This window comes from Harpia harpyja, chromosome 2 (assembly GCF_026419915.1).
Source record: "Harpia harpyja isolate bHarHar1 chromosome 2, bHarHar1 primary haplotype, whole genome shotgun sequence".
In the NCBI taxonomy this organism is placed as follows: domain Eukaryota; kingdom Metazoa; phylum Chordata; class Aves; order Accipitriformes; family Accipitridae; genus Harpia; species Harpia harpyja.
Window position 1 is genome coordinate 30,923,655 of NC_068941.1, and position 25,636 is coordinate 30,949,290.

Here is a 25,636-nt window from a genome sequence, read left to right on the forward strand (position 1 = left end):
CTCGCAGAGAGCATATGTTGGAGGAGCTTAACCACTGCTGCCTCTTCCTTGGAAACAGTGGACCCCATCTCCTCCCCGGCTGCTCGCCTGATCAGGGCGAGATTTCTATGACGCTAGCGTTTTCCCGAGTGCCGGGGCAGCACTCACCTACGGCTTCCGCACCCTCTCTCTATCGGCTCCTGTCGTAGAATTCAACACCGATCCGAGGGTCCCTGTTCGGGCGCCACTTGATGATGCGGAAGTCACGGACACTGCACACAATCAATATGATCAAGCAGATGCCGCTTTATTGCTCAAGTAGCTCGGGTTATGTATACATTCTAGTTCTTGCTCACGCATAAGCTATTTGTTGATTGGTTAGCATGTGCTGTCCACGCGCCTAAAGCAATAATTTGATTGGACAAGGTTTTCTGATCACGCGCATGGTTCTCTCCGCCTGTATCCTGTTCTGTATCCTGCTTTCAGTCAGGTATGCCCAACTTTGTCCTGCTTTTTGTGCTTGCTTCATCAAAACTGTAGCAACAGTTGACCTGTGCAACGTCCTTGAGGCCTGCTGCCTGCAAAGGCCTCTGGCTCACAAATTAATCAGGTCCATCGTGCCTGGATTGTTCACTATGTGTCCATTGCTTTCCAAGTATCCCACAGGCCTGCAGCCCCCCGCCCCGGCCGCCGGCACCCCCGCGGCCCTCACGGCCCCGCAGCACTTCCTCCCCCCCCCCCCGCCATCTCCCGCCCCCTTTCTCACCGAGGCGGCGGCCGCCGGCGGAGGAAAGAGCGATAGACGCCCTGCGCCCGAAGGAGTGCCTGGGCTGGGACGAGGAGGCGGGCCGGCCCCGGGAAGGCAGGCAAGGCGGCAGAGTGCTTCGATCCGCGGTCATGTCGGGCTCGGAACGGCGGCGGCCGGCAGGTAGGTAGGTAGGTAGGTAGGTAGGTGGGCGGCGGGGAGGGGGGACCCAGGGGGGCGGCGCGTAATGGCGGCCGCCCGCGGGATGAGGGGGGGGCCGGTTTTTCGGCGCCTGCCGCAGCCAACGGCGCGGCCCCCGCCTCGCGCGCCCCTCCCCGTTAACGGTTAACGTGCGGGGCCGTTAACGGTCTGGGCGGCTCCCGGGCCGCCCCCGTGCCCCAGCGACGGGGGCAGACACGGTGCCGATCGCCCCCCGCGGAGGAAGAGCGGGAGGCGGACGGATGTCTTTGCGAGGGCTTGAGGGGAGAGGGGCCTCCCCCCCCCCGCCTCGGCTGACCCGCAGCGACAGAGCGCGGGCCGTGCCGCGGTCAGCGCTGTCCGGAGGCGGCTGCCGACGTTCGCGGAGAGCGTCATCTTTGCTTCATCTCAGAGAAGAAAGGGGAGCGGGGAAAGGTGGCAGGCGGGGAGAAGGACGGGATGGCGGCGGAGGCAGTCATCGCGGAAGTAGACTGGAGCGTAAAACCCAGCGCACCCCCCTGAGGTGAAAGTACCCCCCCGCCACAGGAGCGGGAAATGAAGGGGGCGGGGGGTGATGCCGGGGAGCCCGACCGCCCAGACCCCGCCGCCGGGGAGAGAGCGGGGAAACGGGCTCGCTTTGTTAACACGGAAGAGAAACGGCTGGCACTGTAAAAAGAGGGGGAAACGCTGTTGCTAGCCGGGGATCAGGTGCCCAGAAAGAACGGTGATGTGTAACAGGAGGACAAGAGAAGAGAGGAGCAGCAAAACCTTGTGGGTTTGGTTACTGAAGATGCTGTTAGGCTTACATACACGGTTTTTTGTGCCATTTGGTTACTGGTATTTTCTAAATGCCATGTCCTTTGGCCCAAATGGTAGACCTATTGAGATTAAAACGTACCCAGGGACAGATGCTATCAGATCCCAGTGTAATCCAGTGCATACCTGATTTTTGATTCCTTTGAAATCATCTTCACAAGATTTAAGACAAGTAAGTAATCCCACTGAGAGCAATCAGTTTTTAAAACAAGCTTGTGTAAGACAAGCAGAAAGCTTTTCATAAATCATAATTTTAAGTAGTGTTTACTTGAACGAAGCTGCAATATGACAGTGGCAATGAAAAACTAAAGGCTGGGAACTGACTAAACAGAATTAAAAGAACAGGAAAACCATCTTTCCCAAGTTTCCTTTGGCTCAGGAATTCTGTTCTTCCTGTGTCCACATGACAGCATTTTCTGTCTAGAAGTTTGATGACTCTTAACATTTTTATGGTCTGTTGTTTTTTGGAGGTGTGGATTAGCCCCCTTCCTCTTTAAGCTGAGGCAGAAGCATCAGCCAGATCTCAGGTACACAAGCAAAAATACAGTGTAAATTTAAACACAGATGCACTCTTAAAGATATCTGGCTTTCTACTACCAACGGAGTCATGGGCACAGGTGTTGTTGCTGTGTTCTCTCTACACTCATTTTTCAGCACTTCTGTCATTAGACTGACCTACATGTTATGTTTCAAGCAAACTGAAATAGCTTTTTTTTTGTGCATTCAGGTTACTAGTGATAATTGTAAGACTCAACACCTGAAAGCATGATCAGTATATGCCAGTGGGAAGTTTACATGTCAATAGTAACACTTAAAAGGATGTGACTTCCTTTGAGCCACCCCCTTACTCTCCTGTGCAGTGGTGTTCAACGTAAAAGCTTCTAAAGCCAAGTCTAGATTTCTACAAGTTTCTTCTAATGTCTTTATGAACTTTTGTCCTCTATCAATACATAGCTATGTTAGTTTGTTTTGCAGAAGTCTTTAATCAGATGTGGAAAATGGATGTGAAAAGGCAGCATTGTATATACAAAGTCGTTTGTAAAATATATGTATACATGACCCGTCTTCTCTTATAATTGCAGGCCACATCCGGTTGGATAGCAGACCTACTTTAACCACCACAGGTACAGTATAGTATATAGTTTTCATAATGTGGTAATTAGTCTCCGCCAGTAGTAGTAGGACCTGTGATTTTATAGCCCATTGAGATGCTTAAGCGAAAGGAGTTAAGTATGTTGGCCTAACCATCTGCATGTCTTTAGTTCTGCACGCTCCCAAAATGTGCATGTTACCTGGTGTTCCCACAATGTTACCTTTATGTGCATTCTGTTACTGGAGATACTTATGTCTGTATAGGTTAGCTGAAGAAAAAGGTATAAATCTTGCATCTTCTCAGTTGTCATGAACTATACGCACTATTACACTATCATCTACTATGACTCATATGCTTCATCCAACCTCAAAAAGAATGCTCAGCTTTGCATTAGCATCATTACTGAAATAAAAGAAACACCAGTGTATTTTTAGATTATGTAAAATCATAACTATTGAGTTAGAGAGTCTGTTTAAATAAATACAGCCAGCTAGTTAGTTATATAAAATCATGATCTCTGAATATATCTATATAGATACAGCTACACAGATATAAAATATGCATGTCTTGACCACCTAAAATTCAGACTGTTGGAATTGGAACTTTTAAGAACAGCCTCCAAAAGCTGTGGGTGCAGACAAACGCTAATGAAGCTGTTTAACTGCATGCCTACTTGCCTGATGTGTGAATGAGCTTTTGGTTCACATTAACAGCTAAACTTTAAGGCTGGATGCACAAGTTCAAATTGTTTCTTTTTATGAACATTTAGAGCCTAAATCACTTTTTGATCTCTCTAACAGATGGAAATCAGAACATCACAGAAGTAGATGCACTTGATACAAGGTAAAGTTCTGATGGCAATGACAGATGGCCTCTGGCACTGAGGTCAGTGCAGGGTTTTCTGATTTTTGTTAAGAATGTGACTGGATTATTCAGCTCAACTCCACCCACTTACATTTCTAGTTTTAGCTACACCAGATGCAGAACCACCCTTCTTGCCATGAAGGCATGCAGAAGGGACCATTAGGAGTGGACTAGTTTTATGTTGGGCAATGTGCAGAGGCTGTGGCAAAAACACTATCACGATCTAAGGAACAATTGGGCACACTAAGTGACAGAGTGTATCACAGGAATATATTCCTCTAGAAGGAGGGTAAAGGGACCACAGGATAGTGACGCCATGAATTTTTCCTACTCTATCTTACAACATCATCTAGCCCTAGAAAAGGTAAACTACCTGCCTGATAACTTCCTTTGCCTTACCCACTCAGTGAATACAGCTGAGTAGAGGAAGAAATATTTAGGGAACCATCCTTTTAATGGTCATTCACAGGATCCAGGGACCTAACTGTCCAAAATCCCTACTAGCCCTATGTCTAGCCAAATCCTAAGGACGATAAATTGCCAAAATCCGAATAAACTCTGTTGCATTGTATCATGTTAAGTACTCAAATTAGGGAGAGTGTGATAAAGCACCCCACTTAACTTTTCTTATTGGTTAGTCAGCCAGCGTTGTAGAAACCCCCAGAGTTTGAACAGTCATCCAGAATTCCTGTTAGCGTTCTTATGCAGACATTACAAAAAGATGTTTTATTAAGGGGCTGCTCATAATAAAGTGGAGAAGCAGAAATAGTTTATGGATAACTTTGGCCATTTTGTAGTGAAGCAAAAGCATTTTGCTGATGAAACTGCGATCTTTAAGTAACATCTGCAGGCAAATACTCTAAGCAACTTCTTCCACCGATTGCACCAAAACTGAACATTCCATAGTAGGAAAAAAAGACAGAACATGCCAAAAATGACAGCTCTACTAGAGCCAGTCCTAGGGTAGCATGACCTGGACTGTCATTCTGTGCATCTATAACACTGGCCTTGTCTATAGCCAGGGCTATTGCCAGAAGCGTTTTAGTTGTTGTTTTCTGCACTGATACCTCTGTCTACAAAAGCAGGAAGATTGTCTGCTTTGTCTCTCAAAATACAGCCATGCCATTGCTTGGAAATGACCTTTTGGGTCCAAGTGTACAGTCCATAGCATGCTATCACAGACTTCCGTGTCGTGTTTTGCTCATAAAACAATAAAATTGCTGAACGCTACTCCAAACGCACAGGCATTCCATGTGTTTGTTGCTATGACAGTTTGAAGTCCTCTACTTGGAAGCTGGGGAGGTCATTTGTTCTGTCCATCAGAACAACAGTGTCCTTCAGCTTAAGGATTTTGTTGGCTGGTTGCTAAAAACTTAGATGAACGGTTGTAGTGTCATAGCTTTCATTTTGTTAAGGTAAATAATAAAAATTTGTTCTCCTTTTCAAGATACACTATGCATACCACCTCACCACCAGTTTATAGTCTATTGCTTATGATGCAGCACTCGCTTTAGTTACAAGAACTTGAAGTAAATCTCAGACAGCTACAATTCCAAATAAGTACATATGCACTAACCAATTAGGTTAAAGTACTTTCAGCTAAACATGTAACATGGAGAATTAGAGCCAAGTCTGAAGTGCACTGTTATATGCCTTACTGTGTTACTATTGAGACAGCCTTCTGACAAGGGAAAATACAAATACTTTGTAGAGAAACTGTTCAACCTACCTGACAGAGCCTAGTACACACCCAACACTTGTTTTTTTCTGAATTGCTTAACATGCCCAAGCTTTTCAAAAAGACCTAGCAATTTAGGCTCTTCCTAAAATATTGCACACTTTGAGGTCTTGTCTTCTGAAGTTGGATCCTCCAAGTCTCTAGTCAATTAAAAAATCTCAGCTAGCAGGAATACAGGAAAGGAATTCAATTAGCTGTTAACTCATTTATCAAGAATGTTTTCCATCTCTGGCAACAGACAAACACTTGATCCTGCAGTGCAATACAAGATGAACCATCAAAGAAGAGGAATTGCGTTAATCTTCAATCACGAACACTTTTTTTGGCATTTAAGGCTGCCAGACAGACGTGGGACTCTTGCAGACAGAAACAATCTGAAATGCACGTAAGGAACTTGGTTTCTTTACTAAAGCTTAAAAAGCTAAACTTCAGAAATCATGGTCAAATAAGCAGTTACCTGAATCTTATGTTTAAGTATAGAACAAAAGACTTTGCAGACATAAGCACCTATGCAACCTTGGCAAAGAACGCCATAATAAAAAAGCTTCAAGGCACATTCCCTTAAGTCACAGAAACTGCTGGCACAAGTCCTATGATTTCAGTGAGTCCAGAGCTCTCTTAGGACAAACTCTTTGAAGTAACTTTAGGTATTAGACCTGCACTTGATGCCCATTTGAGTTCAAAATCAACTTTAGTAGTTTTTTTCATAAGTAATGCATAAACATGAATATTTATTCTCTCACAGGGAAAGCTACTGAGTTGGTAGCAACTGACATAATTTCAGCAAGATTTTTACTAATACTGATGTGTTTTAACAATAGTTTGACAGACCTTGGATTTGAAGTCAGACATTTTGATGATCTGAAAGCAGAAGATGTGCTGCAGAAAATTTATGAAGGTAGGAGACTATATTATGTCTAACTATTTGTAGCAGAATTTCCAGGTATCTTTTCTCCCATTCTCTCTGTTCATCTAACTTAAAATAGTTTTCGTGCACAAGGAAGTTGTTTAACATTAGAAGGACTTAAGGGTTAGACTTCAGATTATTTTATTGCAATGTAAGTGAAGCTTCTGTGGAGAGAACTAAGGAAGTCGCTAAGAGCTGAAAGAAAGCACCTGCATCTGGGAGAAGTTAGTAACTTTCTTCTTTTTACTTCTAGTGGCCCCTACCTTCAGCCATGTTGAATCACTGCACCCTCAAATCGCTGTAGTATTACACTATCTGAAAATAGGGTTCATTTGAAAAAGGACTGATCAGAGATTAGATGATACGATATAAATGTGCAATGTTTTTTAAACCTGAAGATTACTGTTTAGTCATCTAAACACCACTTGACTATTTCAGCCTCTAAGGATGACCACAGTAATGCTGACTGCTTTGTTTGTGTGTTCCTGAGTCATGGTGAGAATGATCATGTTTATGCATATGATGCCCAAATCAAAATTGAGACAATCACAGACATGTTCAGAGGAGACAAGTGCCAGAGTCTGGTAGGAAAGCCGAAGATATTTATCATTCAGGTAAGATGTCCGTTTCTGAATTCAGTGGAGTTAACACTGACCTATGTCTTCTTGTAATACAGAAGTCAGTTTTCCTGATACAGTCTTTCCACAAGGGAAAGTTTTTGCATCTTTAGGAAACAAAGTATGGAAAACTGTTCCTTAAAGGCATTTAAGACAAGGATTTTTCTCTTTTTTAAAAATATGTAATATTTTAAAATAAATATGTTTATGTACACAAGTGTTAATATTATGATTCTAGCTGTATGTAATAAGTAATTTATTGAAGAACAACCCAAATTAAGCCCATGTTGGATTGGCTGTCAGTATATATTTAATGGCAGAGAAGACAGTTAACATTTTTTTGAGAAAGTTGTGTACAGCCTCAGCTCAGTTCCTACTGTTCACACCTCACAGCCCTAGGCTAGGCTGTAGAAGGCTATCAAACCTCCTTACTTTCACCGTTTCCTTCCAGGCAAGTCCCTTTACTTGATCCTTACAGAAGTTGTTTTTTGTGGGGTGTTTTTGTGGGGTTTTTGTTTGGTTAATTTTGGTAGTGGTGGTGATGTATTTTTTGTTTTTCTTTGTTTTTTTGTGTTTTTTCTTTTCTGTCCATGACCAATGCTTGGCATCTCTGTAGAATTTAAAGAATCAATTAAAGGCTTTCTTGTCTCAGAAATACTGTTTGTGCTAAGCGGTCAAATAAAGCCCATATGTAACCTCCTGTTTCACTCCTTGGTTCACAGGATAATGCAAGTTGGAAGGGACCTCAGGAGGTCTCTGGTCCAGCCTCCTGTTCAAAGCAGAGTCAGTTATGGGGTCAAACCAGGTTACACAAGGCTTTATCGCATCTTTATCCAGATTACAATTAGCAAACTCATATGAGAACCTGGCCTTCAGCAGACTGTAATTGTAGTAGTTTATAGAGTAATTCTAAGAATTACTTTTTTTTTTTCCAAATGAAAGCTTCCTTAGGCACAAGACCACTGCAAGAATCAACACATTGTTAATTCTTCTTTCATTAGGACTCATTCAGCTTTGATTTTTTTTTTAACCAGGTGCCAAAAGATGGAAAAACATTTACATATTTTAAGTTATAAGTAATACTTGGAAACATAATACAATACTCATCAAAAAGCAAATTAATTTAGTTCAGTTCATCAACCGAGTTCTTTTATAGCACGATTGCTATAGCATTTACCTTTGGAAATCAGAGGGAACAGCAAGCATGGAACTTCATCGCTGTAAATGAAAGAAGATTTTCATGTTTCTCTCTTTAGTGATAGTTCTTAAGTAATGCTCCTTACCTACTTTGTATCTTTTGAGTGTGTTCTTACCTTCTTATCCTCCACGTATAGCCTTTCTGTAATGCTGACCATACCAGGCTCACTTACCAGCTTCTCACAAAAAACCCCTCCCTCAACTAATGCATTTGAAACTGAATTAAGAGCAGAAGCATAACAGCATATAATGATGGCTCTGCTTCAGAGCGTTTATTCAACACTGCCTTGCCAACAGGTCCGAGGGAAGCAATTCTTCCTCTCTACTCAGCGCTGGTGAGGCTGCTGCATCTGAAGTATTGTGTGCAGTTCTGGGTTGCCCAGTAGAACCAAAATATGGACTTACTGGAATGAGTCCTGCAAAGGGCCACAAAGATGATTAAGGGACTGGAGCATCTCTCATATGAGGAGAGGCTGAGGGAGCTGGGACTGTTCAGCTTGGAGGAGATGGCTCAGGGGAATCTTATCAATGTTATAAACACCTGGTGGGAGTGAATAAAGAAGAGGGAGCCAGGCTCTTTTCAATGGTGCCCAGTGACAGGATAAGAGGCAACTGGCACAAATTAAAACACATGAAATTCCATCTCAACACAGGAAAACACTTTTTTACTGTGAAGGTGGTCAAACACTGGAAGAGGTCACACAGAGAGATTGTGGAGTCTTCATCTGTGAAGATACTCAAAAGCTGACTGGACATAGTTGTGGACAACCTGCTCTAGCTAACCCTGCTTGAGCCAGGGGGTTGGACTAGGTGATCTCAAGAGGTCCCTTCCAATCTCAGCAATTCTGTGATCATCTCGGAGCTTTCACTGGACTTCGTCACCAATGTTTTTAACTGATAGAGATGTAAATGGGTCTTTATGAATCCAGACTCATGGTAATGTGGAACACATAACTGAACAGAAGTCCCTTCTGGTTAGTGTCAGAAGTATCATATTAACATAGGTGAGCTTGGCAGAGGTGAAAGCATAACAATACTTCTCACCAACAGGCGTGTCGAGGTGATAAACATGATGATCCAGTTATTGCTCGGGATTCAATAGACGGAAGTGATGAATCCATTGTCAATCACACCGAAGTGGATGCAGCTGGTGTATACACCCTGCCTGCTGGTGCAGACTTTATCATGTGCTACTCTGTGGCACAAGGTAAGTTCTAATACTTTACATCTGATGTCTGATACTTCACTGTAACAAGCTTGAACACTTCTTCATTTTGTAGTCAACATAATGAGTACAGTTCCAGGTCCTGTGTTTTACATGTCTGATAAGTGACATCTTGTCTGGGAAAGAGCCTCACGTGTTTAGGAAGATGTGAAAATAAACTGTCAAGGTTGCAGTTAATTTGCCAAGCAGAAACATTGTCATCAATCTTGCTGCTGAGCTATCTGCTGACAGCAAGGATTCCTCTCTTTTCCAGAATTATAGGATTCTTGTGGCTTACAAATTTCCGTGCACTACATGGCTGTCCCATCTGCTCTCTTGTAATGTGCAGATAAAATCCTGTAAGCTACCAGTCCCTGAACCATGCTTCTCTTGGCTGAGCACTATAAATGACCTCAAAGCCATTTCCCATCTACAATTTCCAGTGAAATTGCATAATTGGCAAAGTAAGATTTATACCCATTAGTAATATCTTACAGATGCAGCTAGCAAGCAGTAACTCTTATGAATATTTTTCAAGTTGCATGACTACTTACATTCGGGTATAATTTTATGTTCCCATTCTACAATAGGTTACTTTTCTCATCGTGAAACTGTAAATGGCTCCTGGTACATTCAAGATTTGTGTGAGGCACTTAAGAAGCACGGCTCTTCCTTGGAGTTCACAGAACTTCTTACTGTTGTTAACAGGAAAGTATCTCATCGCAAAGTGGATATGTGCAGAGACATTAATGCTATAGGAAAAAAACAAATTCCTTGTTTTGCCTCAATGTTAACTAAAAAACTGTATTTTCATCCAAAATCTAAGTAGACTGTTACTTAACAATGACAACTGTTAACTAGTACTCACTGCAGAACTGAAAAACACACCATCTTAGTTCAGGAGACTAATATTCTACAAGATTGCTTGCAAAAACACTGGGATCAAATATTACAGTTTGTATACATAATAGTTTTTAAAATCTTAAAGCAATTTTAAAGCTAGTAGTAGAGCTCTGTTCATCTCAGGGAATTTGGGAAAAGTTGACTGGTGCAAAACTATTAAGAGGTGCTCAGATTTTACTGAAATTGGTACTCTAGATTACTTTTTTCTTAAAAGTTTTTTGCTTGATTGCCACCTAACTATGGCACATTTTACTATTTCCAAAACATTTCAGATGTTGCATTAGATTAGCTTGTCTTGCTCCAAGAGCACAGTCTACAAGGAATGTTTGTAGCGCATCTTTTTAAATCTGCAGACAGCAGTATCTACCTTCCAATTCTTGTGGATTTATTGAGCTTTTTAGACTATTTTATATTTTCTCTCAACACTAAAAAGGAACTTAATTCCTTGAATACAATTGTAGCATTAATATAGATAAAGAGCTTCTTTTTGCTTGCACATCATATACTTTTGGGGCACAATTACGGCTTGCTGGCATTTTGCATCCTCAGGAGAAAAGCAAGCAGTAGTGAAATGAGGCCACATACAGCTTGCTTTGCGTGACTTTGGGTAAGCTTGCCTTGTGCACATCTCTAAAGCTAAAGCAAATCATTTCAAGGTTCCAGGCTGACTTACAACTGCTGGACATCTCTAGGCAGCTCTGCAAAATACAACATATGCAAACCTGCATACTTCAGGCCTTGGTGTTGAAACAGCCTCTTCCTCCCCTTGGCCCCAGAGGGGATCAGCCATACTCTGTCATTGTGTACATAAAAGTGGTAGTGCATTTGTCACCATAGGACATTTCACCTTAGGATTGTTACTACTGCAGCATCAGTAATTTCAATGATACTGACTAGAAGCGAATATTTCTTTTATTATTTTTTACATTATTGGTACATCTGCTTAACTGGGGAACAATGGAGAACTCAAGCTGAGAAAGGTGTCTTAATCCACTTTCCTGGGTACAAAATAATTGATTTACTGGCTTTGCTTTAGTTACATCTTCCCATAAACTATGTTCTGAGTCACAGATATTAAATCTTACTATGGCTACTTTTAAGCTTTGTATAAATCATGTATGTTTGAACATTTTGATAAATTCTTTTGATAAAATGCAACAATGAAACATAAATGATTTTATAGTAAATGAGTTTGATATATCTTACTTTTCCAGCAATATTTACTAAAAAAGCTTACTTGTGATGCAAATCAATGCACAGAGCTAGGAAAAAGGAAACAGTAGTCTCAGGAAAAAAAATCCTTAATATTCGATGCAGAAAATTATTCTATGAGCTACTGCTGTGCTATAGTAAATGGTACTAAAAAGACAGCCCTTGTTCTATAAAACATCCCTGTCATTTTACCAGCAGGCAGAATGCCTCTATTTTACTAATGAGATTTGACAAATATCTTGAAGAACTTCGCTTCAGCAGCTTCTTCATAGGGTTTTGGGGAAAAAAAAAAGCAAAAAGAAAAACAAAACAAAACCAAACCCAAACCATCAATTGATCAAATCATTTTTGTAGGTGTTTATTGCAACTTTCAAAACTATATAGTGGTCAAAAATACCCAGTTTCTGTAGAGTAACTAAATGTTCGTATCAGCTTTTAAAGGGCAATTCTAATATATACAAAACCAAAGTCAGTCCTTGTCATTGATTTCCTGGATTGGAAGCCTCAAGTGCAGAGGTTGGCGTAGACGTCTCAGGGATTCTTCTGCCTGCCAGTGCAAGGAAGAGTGAGAGTTAATCCTTCTGCAGCCCTCCGTTTTCTCTTCCTCTTTCACACATCCAGTATATTTCCTTTCTCAGAAGGCATTGGTCTTACGCAAGAAACCAAACTGATCAAATGGAGGATGCTGAACATTTACAGGCTGCTCAGGTCGTTCAGCCAGTCTCCAGAGAGAAGCATGTGCCCTGCCCATCCATACACTCACCCCCACCCCGAAGTATTATTTTCCTGAAATTACAGTTACAAAATTCATACTCGCAGGCTACTGAGAAGGCATCAAACTCTAGCCTTATGTCCAATGTGGCTCATGAAATGATACCCTGAACCACAGGTCTTGAACTAAAATTAGGGGTAGTTTCAATTTTCTTTTACAAGACGTTGAACACAGGGCTAGTGGGATGGGATGGGGGAGTAAGAATTCAGGAGTGAGAGATCTGCTACGCTTTTTCATGAAGACCACAAAGTTTCTCCTAGGTGCACACACCACCTTTTCCATCCAGTCGCCCATATTCTGTAAAACTAAGCCTTTTACCTAAGGAATAGGATTAAGATGTCAAATGCTGAATTCTGCAAGACAGTCTCCTTCCAAGGAAGGGAGGAGATTGTGTTACCACAGCAGTGCAGCAAACATACTGTCTCCAAAAGCAATGCAGCTATTCTATTAAAATGGCCCAAAATGCAACATATTAGAGTACACAAAAAATGGATGTGTAGGGCTGATAAACTAACTTACTTGTTTTAAATTCAGTTCATGAAGGTCTCCCTTTCTGATGACTTACTGAAGTAGTTTATACATCAATGGCAAACATTGTACGGTTATTTGAACAGCTGAAACTGGCTGATAAGCAATACGCTGTTTTGAATGTAAGTAGCAAACCTTGAGGTCAATTTTCTGTTAACTGGGAGTTTACTGAAAAAATCTTAAGCCAGAGGCTACTTCATTATTTAAGGACTGTATTTAAATACCTCTGCTAGGTCTTCTTTGAGCTTGTTATACCGTTCCACATTAAAATGCTGGGTTTTGGATTTCCGATAGAAGTAGTGGAGGAACTGCCTGTCTTTAGCATCAGGATAAATGTAGTCCTGGTGAAGAAAGCAGGACACGTATTTGGGGTTAGCAAGAAAACTGGAGAGAGGTCAGAAGATTATCTGTACAAATGAGTTTTCAATAGAAATTCAGCCTGTTTCAGGAATATTTAACTAGTGCAACACACACAGTATGTTCTGTTAAGAGGCTACATATGAAGTTTATGCCCTCATAGGTCATAAGGGCCTTTTAGACACATGGTAGGAATCATTTCTATCCCATCTAAAGGAATTTTCAATTATAATAAAGACATAGTGTGATCTTCATGACTGAAGCCACCTGAGTCAATGGACAGTACTTCCAAGGAGTCGGAGAAAGTTCGGCTACTATTTCTCAAAGACTTACTTGAAAGTCTCAAGCAATGGCTCCAGCAGCTGTTCAAAAAAGCCAAGTAGTAATCTCTTTATCTACTCATATACAAAAAGTAGAATGCCTTAGCCCTTCTTAAAAATCAGTGAGAAGGAGTAAAACTTGTATTCCGAGCGAGCTCTTCATAAAAAACAGACGTGTCTCCCCTTTTCACTAAAGGAACCTGACATCTCATGAGGTCTATAGATCCTTTAGTATTATAGAAGGAAGCGTTGGTTACTCTTCCACATACCTCCATAACAAAAAGAGTTTTGCATCACAGAAAGTTCAATATCAAGAAGTCCACTTTGGGAGTAAAGTACAGAGCTAAAGCAGGAAAAAGAAACATTTCTTGAAGTGTTACAGGATTTCGGGACAAGTCTGTATTGTGGAGCTCAGTTAAGATTTTGTTGTTGTTGCTGTTGCTCAGCAAACTTCTTTTCTTCTAAACAATGCCTGTTTCCTGCTCCATTTCAGCTGTCCTAGATTTACCTCCATTCATTCAAAGTCACGGAAAAACAGTCAGATTATGAAGAACAAAGCAATAACATTTTTTCAGGCACTAAATTAGGTATATTTCAATAATGCAACTGCCAGAGTTCCAAACGGTTTCGTACCCTGCACTGTTTATACATAAACTCCAGCCGATAAAAGCTACTGTTCAGTGATTTGCTTCCGTAAGGCAGCATTTACAAACTGGCACAGCACTACTAGTTGCTCTCCCTTTACAGCAATGAGTAAGGTGCCGTTTACTATTCAAAGTGATCTACAAAAATTTAAAATAAAAGGAGAGACTTCTTTCATCACTTTTCATTCCCTAGGTTATGAAATCTTACAGACAGTAGTTATGCTCAGCAGCTAGTCTGCAGTTCATGTGTAACAGTACCTGGCTTGATTTTGCATACTGTAACGTTCGTATCCAGCCCCATTAGGGATCAAACAAGTCCCTGTCTGATGGCAAGGCTACTTACTGAATTAGATTTTCATCAGAGCCCAAACATTGTGATTTTTCAGAGTCAGTTTTCCTCCTTTACAATACTCCAGACGAGGACTTACCTGTTTAGTAAGAACAAAGTAGGCGTAGAAAGCCATGGCACTCCCGTAAGTGATGAAGTATGTGACCGGCTCCATGATGTCCCACGAGTAGACCCACCACGTGAGCCACGCCAACGCTCCTCCTTGTGTTGACATCAGAGCTAAGCCAACCCATAGAAGCCTGGAGGTCTTTGCATCTGCACTGTCCATGATTCTGGCTTTCATCTAAGGAAAAGAAATATGGAAACCTATTCAAGCAAACATGAGCGCTCCTCTGATGAGCAACTCCTCAACTATGTTTTCTCCTGCTGAGCTAGATCCTTTTTCAGGATCTTTTACTGACTTCTCTTAACGACTTACCCTGCTGAGAAAGAAAAGGACTGAAGTCCAAGGGCAACCAGATCTCCTGGCTGTTGTGCACCAAGAAATCCTGCTTTTAATCTCCCCTTCCCACTACTAGGGATTTATGTCTACTGGATTTCCATTTACCATTCAAGGCAGTTCTGGTTAACGCGGAGGCTGGTCCTCACAAAGCAGGTCTGAAGCCAAAGAAAAGTTTGTCCGCTTTGTCAGGCTCTTTCTGGTTTCCTCCCCTCGTGCTGGGATAGCCTAGCCTGCTCTAGATCAACATTCATACCTTCCCTTCTTGGATTCTGGCAACCATTAATCCAAACAATTTGCCTTGCTGATACAGAAAACCCTAGCCTAAGCCACAGATAATTTCTACCACACTATTGTTATTTCTGTAATGCGTATTCAGAACTCATACAGCAACAGATGACTGAGTGGACTTTCAATTCCAATAGTAGCCGTGCTGAGGCTTGTTCATGACAGCTTTCTCCAGGTGTTGTGGTTTCTACCCAGGGAATGTGCATAGCAGGAGGAAAAAGAATTGAATTGAAAATAATCTGAATTATATTTGAATTGACACTCATTTACATAGTAAACAAACCCTAGCCATTCATGCTGATTTTCTTCTATGACAGGACTTACTCTTGATGAAAGGAAATTAATTTGAGTTTAAGAAAAAGTAACCCCACTTTCCGACCTGTTCAAGAGGCAGCAGCTCTTCTTTCAGATGGTCCAGTTTCTGTAGCAATTCTTTCTCTTTCCTGATCTGGTGATCTTCTAAATGTAGAGCCACAAACAATCTGTGAACCAAGGATTTGATATCTTCTATTTCAGTAGCATGCTCACTACTCAGCTTATCTGAAAAGAAAATGTTTGTCACATAAAACATTTCAAGAACCCACCCTTCTTCATTCTCTCCCCACCTCCAACCCCCAAAAGCAAGACCATCCAATGATAAAAAAAACAAAGAGAAATTCCTTTCTCCAGACATGTTGCAGTTTTCTGAGACTTCCCATGCGTTTCATTAGATGAACTGAGATAATCAGAGTTATTAAGCATTGCTCTTTTACCTTTTACAGGAGGTGACACACTGTATGCTGTGTTGTTGATAACAAGTTTAAAGTCATTCATCAACAAGACCTCCATCAAGGTTGCATCAGAGACCTTCCTACCATCTGCAGAAGAAAGATTTAAGTTCTAAATCATTTGTCATAAGGAATCTTAAACATTAGCACTTTTCCAAAGGGGTGTCAGCTAGAGTTCTTTATTAATAATGCTTGGAAGGGAACTGTACTTTTAGTAAATCTGGTAACTGACACTAAACAGTAAGGAGGAACACATCAACATGGAGTCTGTGCCTGAATGCTTTCTCTAGCAGTGTCACTCAGACTTGTCACTACTATTGTCCCACAAACGGAGTTTGTTTACCCAGTGTGCAAGCCAATAACACACAGAGTCGAGGTATTTTCAAACTAATTTCATTGATGCGCATGAATGGGTGCCTGTCTCAAGACAGCACACCCTTGTCTCAAAAATCCTCATAATTATGCACTTAACTAATACATATTCATTGTTATTTTCCTTAATGATTGGTTCTTCTTCACCCCTCATGTAAATTAGTGTGCAGACTCTGTCTTCTTCCTTCACTGTCGTCTTTTGAGTAGGTGGTATCATTTGAGTAGGTGGTCAATGAGTCGGTGGTTGCGATCTCCCCCTGTAGGCATTACCTTTTACCTACTTCTTCCCTAATCTTGGCAGTTCCAAGCAGTTCTTCAAGGTTTATTGACCAGACCACAATCATTACCTTTTCTGACATAAACATCCTACTTATTTACAAAGCCCCATTGTCTAGTAGTTAGTCCCTAAACCCTAAATCATGTCTAGTTACTGTTTCCCTATTTTAAATATTAACTGATGGGGGCTGTAGACAGGACTTCAGCAGCTCCCTTGTTATTTCAATCATATTATACATATTAATTGATAACACTACAAGCAGACTTGGATTTTCTTATGTTATGATTATGACTAGAATCAACCCATTGGGAAGGGGAGGGCAGAAGAAAAAGAAGTCTTGCATAAAACAGCAACAAATCGCAACATAAAGATCTGCATTTTTGTTTCTCCATCCACACATGTTTGCATCTTCACTAGGACAAAGGGTTTTGGGAAATTAAAAGACCTTCAAAGACCTCATCTTCAGGTACAGATTTATGCCTTTCCTTAAACAGGCTCTTCTAGTCAAAAGGAGCAATTCTTGTCAGTCGTGGCGTTCAGATTTTTATTAATGGTACTTGAAATCGCTCTGTTTCACTACCAGTTGTGACTGGGAGTTAAGAAGTAGATAGCTAGACTGTCCAGTACAAGGCAGACCAGCAGCCACAGAGGCATTAGTCTAAAAAGCTCTGGAGAACCCTTTTTTACTTTTCATTTTTATGCAAAAATTTACATGAATGCTACCCCATCAGCAACAGAGAAAGCAGGCTGAGAAAAAAAAAATATCTATTTTCAATGACTTGAAGTCAGAGACAAGGGGGAAACTATGACATTGAATCAGGAAAGCTGATTGTTGAAGATTTTATCCTGCTTTTATATTTGTTCCTTCTTTTCATTCCCTCTCTACCCCTTTTCTTTGCCAAAGGGCCTTTCACCCAAAAGGCAGTATTTGTGTCTGCCTAGGGCTTAGAAGAGATTTGCCACTGGTAGACAGATCACAACTTCAATATATGAAAAGGCTCTCATCCAACAGCATGGACATACTGCAGCCCTTCCCAGGGCATTCTCAACGCAGCGGATCTTGCAAGATTAGTACTCTGGCAACATTTCTGCTTTCTTGATAACAGGAAAAATAGCTGCATCCAAATGAGAAATGGATCCCTTCCTATTTTACATTCAATACACAAGGACAGATGTAATCTAAAACCTCTGCTGAAATGTGAAAGATCTGTTTCGTCCCATCTCTGCTTCTTGTTTCCCCTGTTTAAAGGGGCCTGAAGTTTGCAAATAACCTCTTTTCTTTAGTAGATTACTACTCTTCCTGCCTGCCGGCTTTCGTATCTCCTCCTCATTGCACCATCCACCGCAGCTAGGAGGCAAAGGAACACATCATATCCCGCAGGGATCTGAACACACCAAAAAGGAGCTCCCAGAGTCGTTAGCAGTAACACGTAACAGTGGATCCACCGGAGCACTCACTGGGCGAAGTCCCGCAGATCCCAGAGCCACCCAGTAAAACCAGCCCCTGCAGAGGGTTCAGATGGCCCAAGAACCCCCACAGCCAAACATCATTGCTGCTGGACACATCGCTGTGGCGGGGGGGTTCAAAAGCCACAGAGCGGCTGCTCCACGATACCTGTTTGACCTGGCCGCCTTCATCTCCTATACATAAAAAGGGCATCTTCCCCTGCCCCTGCCAAGGGGTGGGCAGCAGCACAAAACAGCAGCTTTACTCCCGAAATGAGTAATGATGAGGCTACAAAATATGAAGATTTTTCTATGTAAATATTTGTCACAGCGCTACTGGCCCAGCTCCTCCATCTGTCCCCATGTGCCCACGACAGAAAGGCAACGTAGACAACCCCACACCTGCAATTATTTATTCACTGGAACACTGTCCTCAGGCCCCATCTGCTGAGGCTGAGGCTACTGAACTCTGCAAGCTAATGCACCAGCTGGCTCCCCGACCCACTCTGTCTGGGTAGCAAAGCAAACCTGGAAGGCTACCACTTTCAATCCAAAATCTGAAATTTTAATGTGCCCATACACTATTTTTTTTTTTAATAGTGTAATAGAACATCAAAGCTCATTTGCATGTAAATTATTAAGGTGACATTTATAAAGTGAAATCTAAGCAAAAAATGCTTTTCAAAAGAATTGCCAGACAGGCTCTTTGTTCTGGATGTGATACAACACTGATTTATTAACCTGTCCAACCTTTTATTAACTGAAAAGCAGGAAAGTTTGGAGGGGAGGGGAGGTGTTTTATTTTAGAAAATTCCCCACAGGCTTTCAGCAAAAGGCTACTTTTCTTCCTATACCTAAGCACAAGTGTTCAAATGTGGACAAAGAGCCATTTTTCGTCTACAGAAGTTTGGCAGGACTAAATCGAATCCACAGAAAATGAAAGTGAGCTATCACACACAGCACTAATACTTTCAATTAAGGTTTGGTTTCATTTAATGGCTAAATGACACAGAAGAAGTGTCTGCACTAAATCAAGGCTTCATAATTTTTCTTTAGTAATAAATGTTTAAATTCAACTCTCGGTACTTGACCAATAGTATCTCTTTACACTATCAGTTTCCTAATGAATTAAATATCTAAGCTCTTCTCTAACATTACAATCACCTGGCACTTGAAAAATACAGAGCAGAGAACTGTTTAACAGTCACTGTTTTAATCAAAGCCAACAACGTTTCTATCCCAAAGTTGGGGTGGGGAGTGGGAGGTTTAAACAGATGAGACTAGGTGAAAACAGCCCAAATTCCTTTCCACTTTGGAACCTGCTGCCTGTCCATGCCAGAAATGCCAGACTTGTAGACTTCTTACAGAAATTATCTTATACTTCACAAGTGACCGATGTTTGCACTGAAGCAGAATGAGTAATTAGCTTTTGCTGACATACCACAAAAGAATTTGATTCAGCGGTGAATCACAAATACTAAATACTTCTGTCATGCATGTCTCTGCAGATAGCAGCACTCAGGTTAACCGTTTGCCGGTGCATGTTGTTGGCTGGCCCTGCCTCACCCCACTAAGAAATCCTTTTTAGCAAAAACTTCCATGTTAAGGAGAAGGCCAGCTGCTGACAACGACCGTTTGTTACAGTGGCTTCTGAAGATAGAAGAGTCTCTTACGGAATTATCTTTTTCAAGAGAATTTTCTACCTTGGCTGCCTAGCAGACACACCATTAAAAAAAAAAGAAACCAACGCCAAAGTTCCTGTGTACACGAAGCTCATGCACACACTGGGATGCATGCAGATCCCATCTCCATTGCTCTAGAGGATATAAATATATTGCTCTACAGGGTATTTTCCTGTTTTACTAAATGTGCTCTCAAAGGCAACTAAAGCAGCTTCTCCTCGATCTGTGGCTTCCTGATCTTCTAGGAGCATCCATCTATTTTCAGTTCCTTTAAAAGTCCCTGCAGCCCTCTGCAATCTCAACCAAGAAGAAAGGGAACGTTATGAATGCACCCAGCTATGAAACTTCAGACCAACTTTCCTTGACCCCATCCCTTCTTCTGTTTATGTGTTACCTGATGGAAAATAAATCTTTCTATACGGATGCAGCTATCCTTTTTTTCCCTTTCTTTCTTTCTTTCTTTCTTTCTTTCTTTCTTTCTTTCTTTCTAAGGGGGGGTGAGGGGATAAGGGAACAAATAGATGCTTTTAGTTAGCCAAATTCAAGTACCTGTTCTACCAGATTCAGACAAGAAAGCTACATCTCAGTTCTACTTTCAAGATTGCATCCTTCTCTAGGACCAGGACAGGAGATGTAAGACTTCAGAATTGCTGTGGGAAAACTACAAAGCACTGCCAAAATACAAACCAAGTTGTCTTGGAAATAAAATGGAAAACCAGTTTAACTAACTGGATATTGGCTTTTATGAACAGGCAGACAAAAGAGACAAAACACATGAAAACAGCAAGCATGACCTGAAGACATGGGACAATGGGATAGACAATATGCTACAAGGAGGAAAGACCACATCAGTGCTAATGTATCAGTATAGCTTTTTCCTTTCAACCCAAGGGCCCTGAAGTACTGTACTCCAGCTGATGAATGAAACCTCCCCAAAATCGCAAAAAGCCGCCCTTTATCATTGCACACATTATCTGGTTGCTTAGCTCTTAGTAAGTTTTCCATATGAGTTCAAGTTTGTAGTAAGGCAAATGGATTCTTCCAGCTCTAGGTAACACTGAACAACTGGCAGACATCACTTCAAAAGCCCGGCTCGTTGTTTTCCAGAATGATCATGGAGGACAAGGAAAGAAAAAGGTATCAAGGAAACCAGAAGACAGGCACTTATTTAAAGACAGCATTACAAAGAGAAGCTACCCGAAAAAGATAAGAGAACACTACTGGGATATAAAGAAGGTTACAGTAATATGTCCAATTCTGCATTTTTAATCAGCCTTTCCAAGAGGACTTGGGTATTAAATCTGAAACACCAATAAACCCCAGAAGCACTCAAGAGCTACCCCAACAGCAAGAATGCTAAACCTGATGGAGGACTGTTGCGGACACATATTTAGCTAACGGTCGCAAAAGCATTCCAGACGCCTTTAGAAGGCCTTGAACAGAATAAACAAGAAGACAAAAAATAGAAAGATGCCAATTAGAAGAACACAGGTGCACATTCCAAGATAAAGGGAACTCGGCACGAAGAACCTCAATTCGGCAGTTTATCTTGACCAATTAGACTGAGACAAGTTTCGCATGTTTTAGTTAGTATAACCAATTGTGTCCTATGTTTATGCGCGTGTACAGAGTTAGTATAACCAATTCTATTTTAGCTTATGGCGCGTGGACAGCTGATGTTTAGCTTGACAAGGTATATAAGCACGCTGTTTGGGCAATAAAGGGAGAACAACTTTAACCGTATCGGTGTCCGGTTGTTACTCGGCTCACGTCTCCAGATGGTTCCCTGCAACAGAGGACTGAACTTGTGCTTCAGGAGAGAAGTACAGTCCATCTGAAAAGGAATGTATTCATCTTGAAGAACAATGGAAATGTAAGATACCTGTTGCAAAGACTTCCGCTCTCTCAATTCCTTTATCTTCTCTCTGCACATCCTGCAGGAATGTCCCTACGGTGGTCACCATTGACTTAACTGTGAACTGACAGCGTTCACTTCTTGTGGGCAGCGTAAGAGTTATCACAGGAAGACCATGTCTGTAATTAATAGTTACTTCTGGGGGGAGGCGAAAGAAAACTAAGTGAAAAAGTCATATTGTAAGTTGTAGTTTAATTTATAAGCTGTTTTTAAAACACAGGACAAATAAAGAAAATCACATAAAACATTCTAGATTTCTTTAATGAATATAGTACTTCTATTTCTGGGATATATATATATAAAAATATATATATATATATAAAATATATATATATAAAAACCATGCACCTAACGTCATCTCACCCTACTCCCACAAAAGAAATGAAAAGAAAAGCTTGTTGACATTGATGGGAAGGGGGAAAACCTGCTGGGAAAGCTTACCGTCAGATGGCACCAGCGTGCTGTACGGTGCTCCTTCCCGGCCCCTCCAAGCTCCGGCGTGCCTCCACAGCCGCACCTGCAGCACGGACACAGGGAGCTTGCTTTAGAAAGGTTAGGATGCAAGATTTATCTGGTCAAAGGCGGTACCCAGCCTGTCACGGTGATCTGCCTCTGTGTGATCTGACAGTAGAGGCGTCCGTCTGAAGAAAAACCCCTCGCGTAGCACTTTCTATGTAAAAGACAGAACCATCCTTATAGAAAGCACAAACATTGCCAAAGGTATTAAGGTATTGCCCATAGTTAAACTTTTTGTCTAACGTGGTTTAAATAACTCAAGGAAAAAGGGGAAGGAAAGAAAGGAAAAAAATTGCAGTGTTTCTGAAGTGCTTGACACAACTCTTACACTAAGCCCTCTCCTCCGCCCCCAAAAACCAGCTGCTTGAAAAATCTCTACATTGTGGTGCCTGAAGGCAGAAGTGTTCTGCAGCAGTTTAGAGTCCGCAGTGTAACTTAAAACAGTGGGCATGGTTTCAGTGAAGTCTTTTACTGCTGAATCATAAGCAGAATGGCACTCTTACTAATGTCAAAATGTAAGTGACTGAGGTCACTCCCCTTTGCTTCATAATTATATACCATATACCAAAAGTTACCTGTTGACATTCATGGTGTTAAAAGACAATAACAACAACGCAGCTTGCCGAAGTATGGAAGATTTTTTATTTTTTAAATGTGAATGGCTGTTTCAACTCCAGCTGAGATGCTGCTGCAACTACCAGCACCACCAGCCTCTGGTACCACATCGAAGGAGGCACACTGAGATGCAGTAAGTACCCCTACGCCCTGGGACAGGGATGACAGCAGGTTTTTGAGTCTGCATGGTTGCGCTCCCAAGCCCGTCCCTTCAAGAGACATTGGTGAGAACCATCACGACACTTCAACACAGCCATGTCAAAACAAAGAAGGCAAACCGCTCTGATTAGACCCGTGTACTTAAAGCAGTCCAGCCATGCCGTGGAAGATGCAACTACTCTGACACAGGGTCCTCTGCTTCTACAGCTAGTCCCCCTGCACGAGGAGAGGAACAATTTTATTGCAGTGACTCTCACAAAGCAGGCATTACTGCTATAAACTAAGTGTAACAGGCAGAAGTAGGGAGGGAAATCACATCCCTGACTAAGCTGGTTACAAAAATTGTGCGGGGGCTGGACCAAGGCCTGGGGTTTGAAATAAGTTGGGGGAAGTGGAAAATGATGTGGGGAGAGATGACAAGGACCGATTCTCCCTCTGGTGAGCTTTATAGCTCATCTTTCTGAAGGCCAAAACATTTCAGAGTCTGCAAGCTAATCTCTTTTGACAAGGCAGGAAAGCTACAAATGCAAGAGGCCTCTGCCTATTCAGTATGCCAAGCACCGCTCACCATGTTCACGTGGTTTATTTGTTTTTAAAGAATCACAAGCTTGACTGTTTGGATAAGAATATGCTGTTAGGTTAAACAAAGAATTAATCTGTAAAATGAATCTGTGTGTTTCAAAGATGCTGACCTTGCCCTGGCTTTCTACCTGGAACAAGCACTTTTCAGGATTTAAAGAAAATAAAATAAATCATTCTAGGAGTTTCCAACACTGAGAAATTTGTGTATTGTAATCTTCAGGAATGAAAAGCAGTCAGAAACCAAGACTAAATAGCAAAATACCTTAAACACAAGAGTATTGTTTAAAAAAAAAAAAAGGTAGACACTATGAGTGCAGGAATGCCGAACAGCCGCCCAGAGCTAGGACGTGTGCAGTAACTTGTCTGTTTGTCCAGCAGAGCAAGAGACTTTCCCCGAAGCAGAGCAAGACACACTGCCCAGCTCACCACTCCTCACCCCATCTGTAGGGGACACCTAGACCCACAAAACATTTAGTAACATACAGCCTAGCAGTAGGGAGACCATATTCAACATGTGATCTGTTTTTCCACAAAAGACCTGGAAACACACTGATTAGAACAGTCCATGGAATACTCAATAGACCTGAATGTAACAATGGTGTTTTTTCTTCAGAGGGATATATTTAAGGAACTAATTTTTCTACAGACACTTGGTATATAACTTTGCAATCAATATCTAGATATCTATCATCCAACATGCCCCTGGCACTGAACTGCACCCAGCCTGTATTTGAAAGTTACTTCATTTCTTTTGTTGTGAATTTGGGTATCTACTTTACTTATGGAGGAAACAATGCATTCAACAATTAATACATATTAAAATATTTAGATCTATTAAATATATTAAGTTAAAAATATTTATTATATTAAATTACATTTATTGAAATAAGATCTTTAAGGTATTTCATTCTATTATTCTTTAGACTTTGACATTACCATTCATGATCCATTGAAAGAATCTCTATATACTGAAGCTTTTTTTTTCTTTTTTAGATTGCCTGTTAATGCAGCCTATCCATTAAAATCACCTGCAAAGAATATGTGAAGTATAAGAAAAGCAAAAGCTACTGAACCATGGAGTTGAACTGAGTTTCAAATAATTAACTCTTTCTAAACAAGCTCTAGGTTGATTAATTGGGAAGCATGAAGGGCTGAATTAACTTTCTTCCTATGTTCCCAGATTTAAACCTTCAGTTTCAGTGAAGCTATTAAACCATTAGCTTGTGCCCTACAGCCAAATCACTGTGCCCCTTTTGAGGTGCTTGGAATGACCCCTACCCTACCACTGGAAAAGAAATGAGTCAGCAACCACTGCAGCTAAAAAGACTTGAACTATGGGACCAAACCAATGAGACTGCCCTCACAGTAACATCAACGAGAGCTGGAATAGGAGGAATGTAACCGGAATTAACTGCATCAGAACTTTAACTTTGAGATACTGTAAGGAGGACAGCATACTAGTAACTCCTTTATACACCAGTACACACACCTCTTGGCTAATTCATCTAACCACAGAAAGGCTGAAGAAAGCTATTCTACATCTTTCTCCAATTTGAACACATGTGTGGCAGGACATCTGGCTTAAACACCTCTAATGCAATCACAGCTATGGTCAGGAATCAGGTCAAAGGCTTGAGAACAGCATTTAGCTGTGAAACACCCTTTCTCCCTCAGCTATGTTTGCTTCCTAACACAAAACACCTGGGAGCAGCAGTCAGCCATAGTGCACTACATCTCTTGATTCTGTTCTAAGCATGGACTCTGGGAGGGAAAACTCATGAGAATTTAAGGCAAAGAGTGTTAACTATGATACAAATAATTCAACACATTCCATTAAAAAATACCAGTTGGTGTAAAACAGAAAATACATACCCAGTTTAAAGTGCTTACTCTGTTAAGGGTACCTCTGGTCTCTAATAGCAGAGAAGTTGCCACTGTTAAAGTCAGAGTGGAAATTTCAACGATCTGGTTTACAGCACAGCTTTAGGGACTAATGTAGCAGCATAACTGAGCTGGAAAACTAAGCGGCCAGACATGAGGAGTGGGAGAGACAGGAATAGCAATACTGCATTTTTCACTTTTGAGAGTGGCAAACGACTGAACCTACCTACATTGCAGTTTCTGGACAGCAGTTA

The 25,636-nt window shown here is 41.3% G+C and overlaps 2 protein-coding genes across 4 annotated transcripts in view; one reads left to right on the forward strand and one right to left on the reverse strand.

Moving 5' to 3' along the window:
• The first annotated feature begins 754 nt into the window (after nt 1-754).
• On the forward strand, nt 755-11,448 carry CASP6 (caspase 6). Of its 3 annotated transcripts, none has more exons than XM_052774689.1 (8): nt 755-907; nt 2,821-2,862; nt 3,632-3,674; nt 5,678-5,818; nt 6,255-6,331; nt 6,779-6,954; nt 9,205-9,361; nt 9,949-11,448. In XM_052774689.1, the coding sequence occupies exons 1-8, from the start codon at nt 877-879 to the stop codon at nt 10,185-10,187; spliced, it is 906 nt and encodes a 301-aa protein (XP_052630649.1). In that variant the 5' UTR covers nt 755-876; the 3' UTR covers nt 10,188-11,448. The 3 variants fall into 3 exon arrangements, with proteins under 3 accessions (XP_052630649.1, XP_052630659.1, XP_052630640.1); XM_052774680.1 differs by having other exon boundaries at nt 757-907; nt 5,672-5,818; XM_052774699.1 differs by lacking the exon at nt 5,678-5,818.
• MCUB (mitochondrial calcium uniporter dominant negative subunit beta) overlaps nt 11,156-25,636 on the reverse strand; it is a 55,391-nt gene continuing 40,910 nt past the window's right edge. The window contains exons 2-8 of the mRNA XM_052774669.1: nt 22,071-22,146; nt 21,597-21,767; nt 15,923-16,027; nt 15,550-15,710; nt 14,523-14,726; nt 12,998-13,114; nt 11,156-12,020 (exon numbers count right to left, since the gene is read on the reverse strand). Coding sequence (XP_052630629.1) covers nt 11,943-12,020; nt 12,998-13,114; nt 14,523-14,726; nt 15,550-15,710; nt 15,923-16,027; nt 21,597-21,767; nt 22,071-22,146 — 912 coding nt within the window. The 3' untranslated portion in view covers nt 11,156-11,942. The remainder of the gene's footprint in view (nt 12,021-12,997; nt 13,115-14,522; nt 14,727-15,549; nt 15,711-15,922; nt 16,028-21,596; nt 21,768-22,070; nt 22,147-25,636) is intronic.

Coding starts and splice junctions, on each gene's coding strand:
- CASP6 (XM_052774680.1), top strand. CDS start 877: ATGTCGGGCTCGGAACGGCGGCGGCCGGCAG. Junction 2,863..3,631: donor ACCTACTTTAACCACCACAG/GTACAGTATAGT, acceptor TCTCTCTAACAG/ATGGAAATCAGAACATCACA. Junction 6,332..6,778: donor GCTGCAGAAAATTTATGAAG/GTAGGAGACTAT, acceptor TGACTATTTCAG/CCTCTAAGGATGACCACAGT.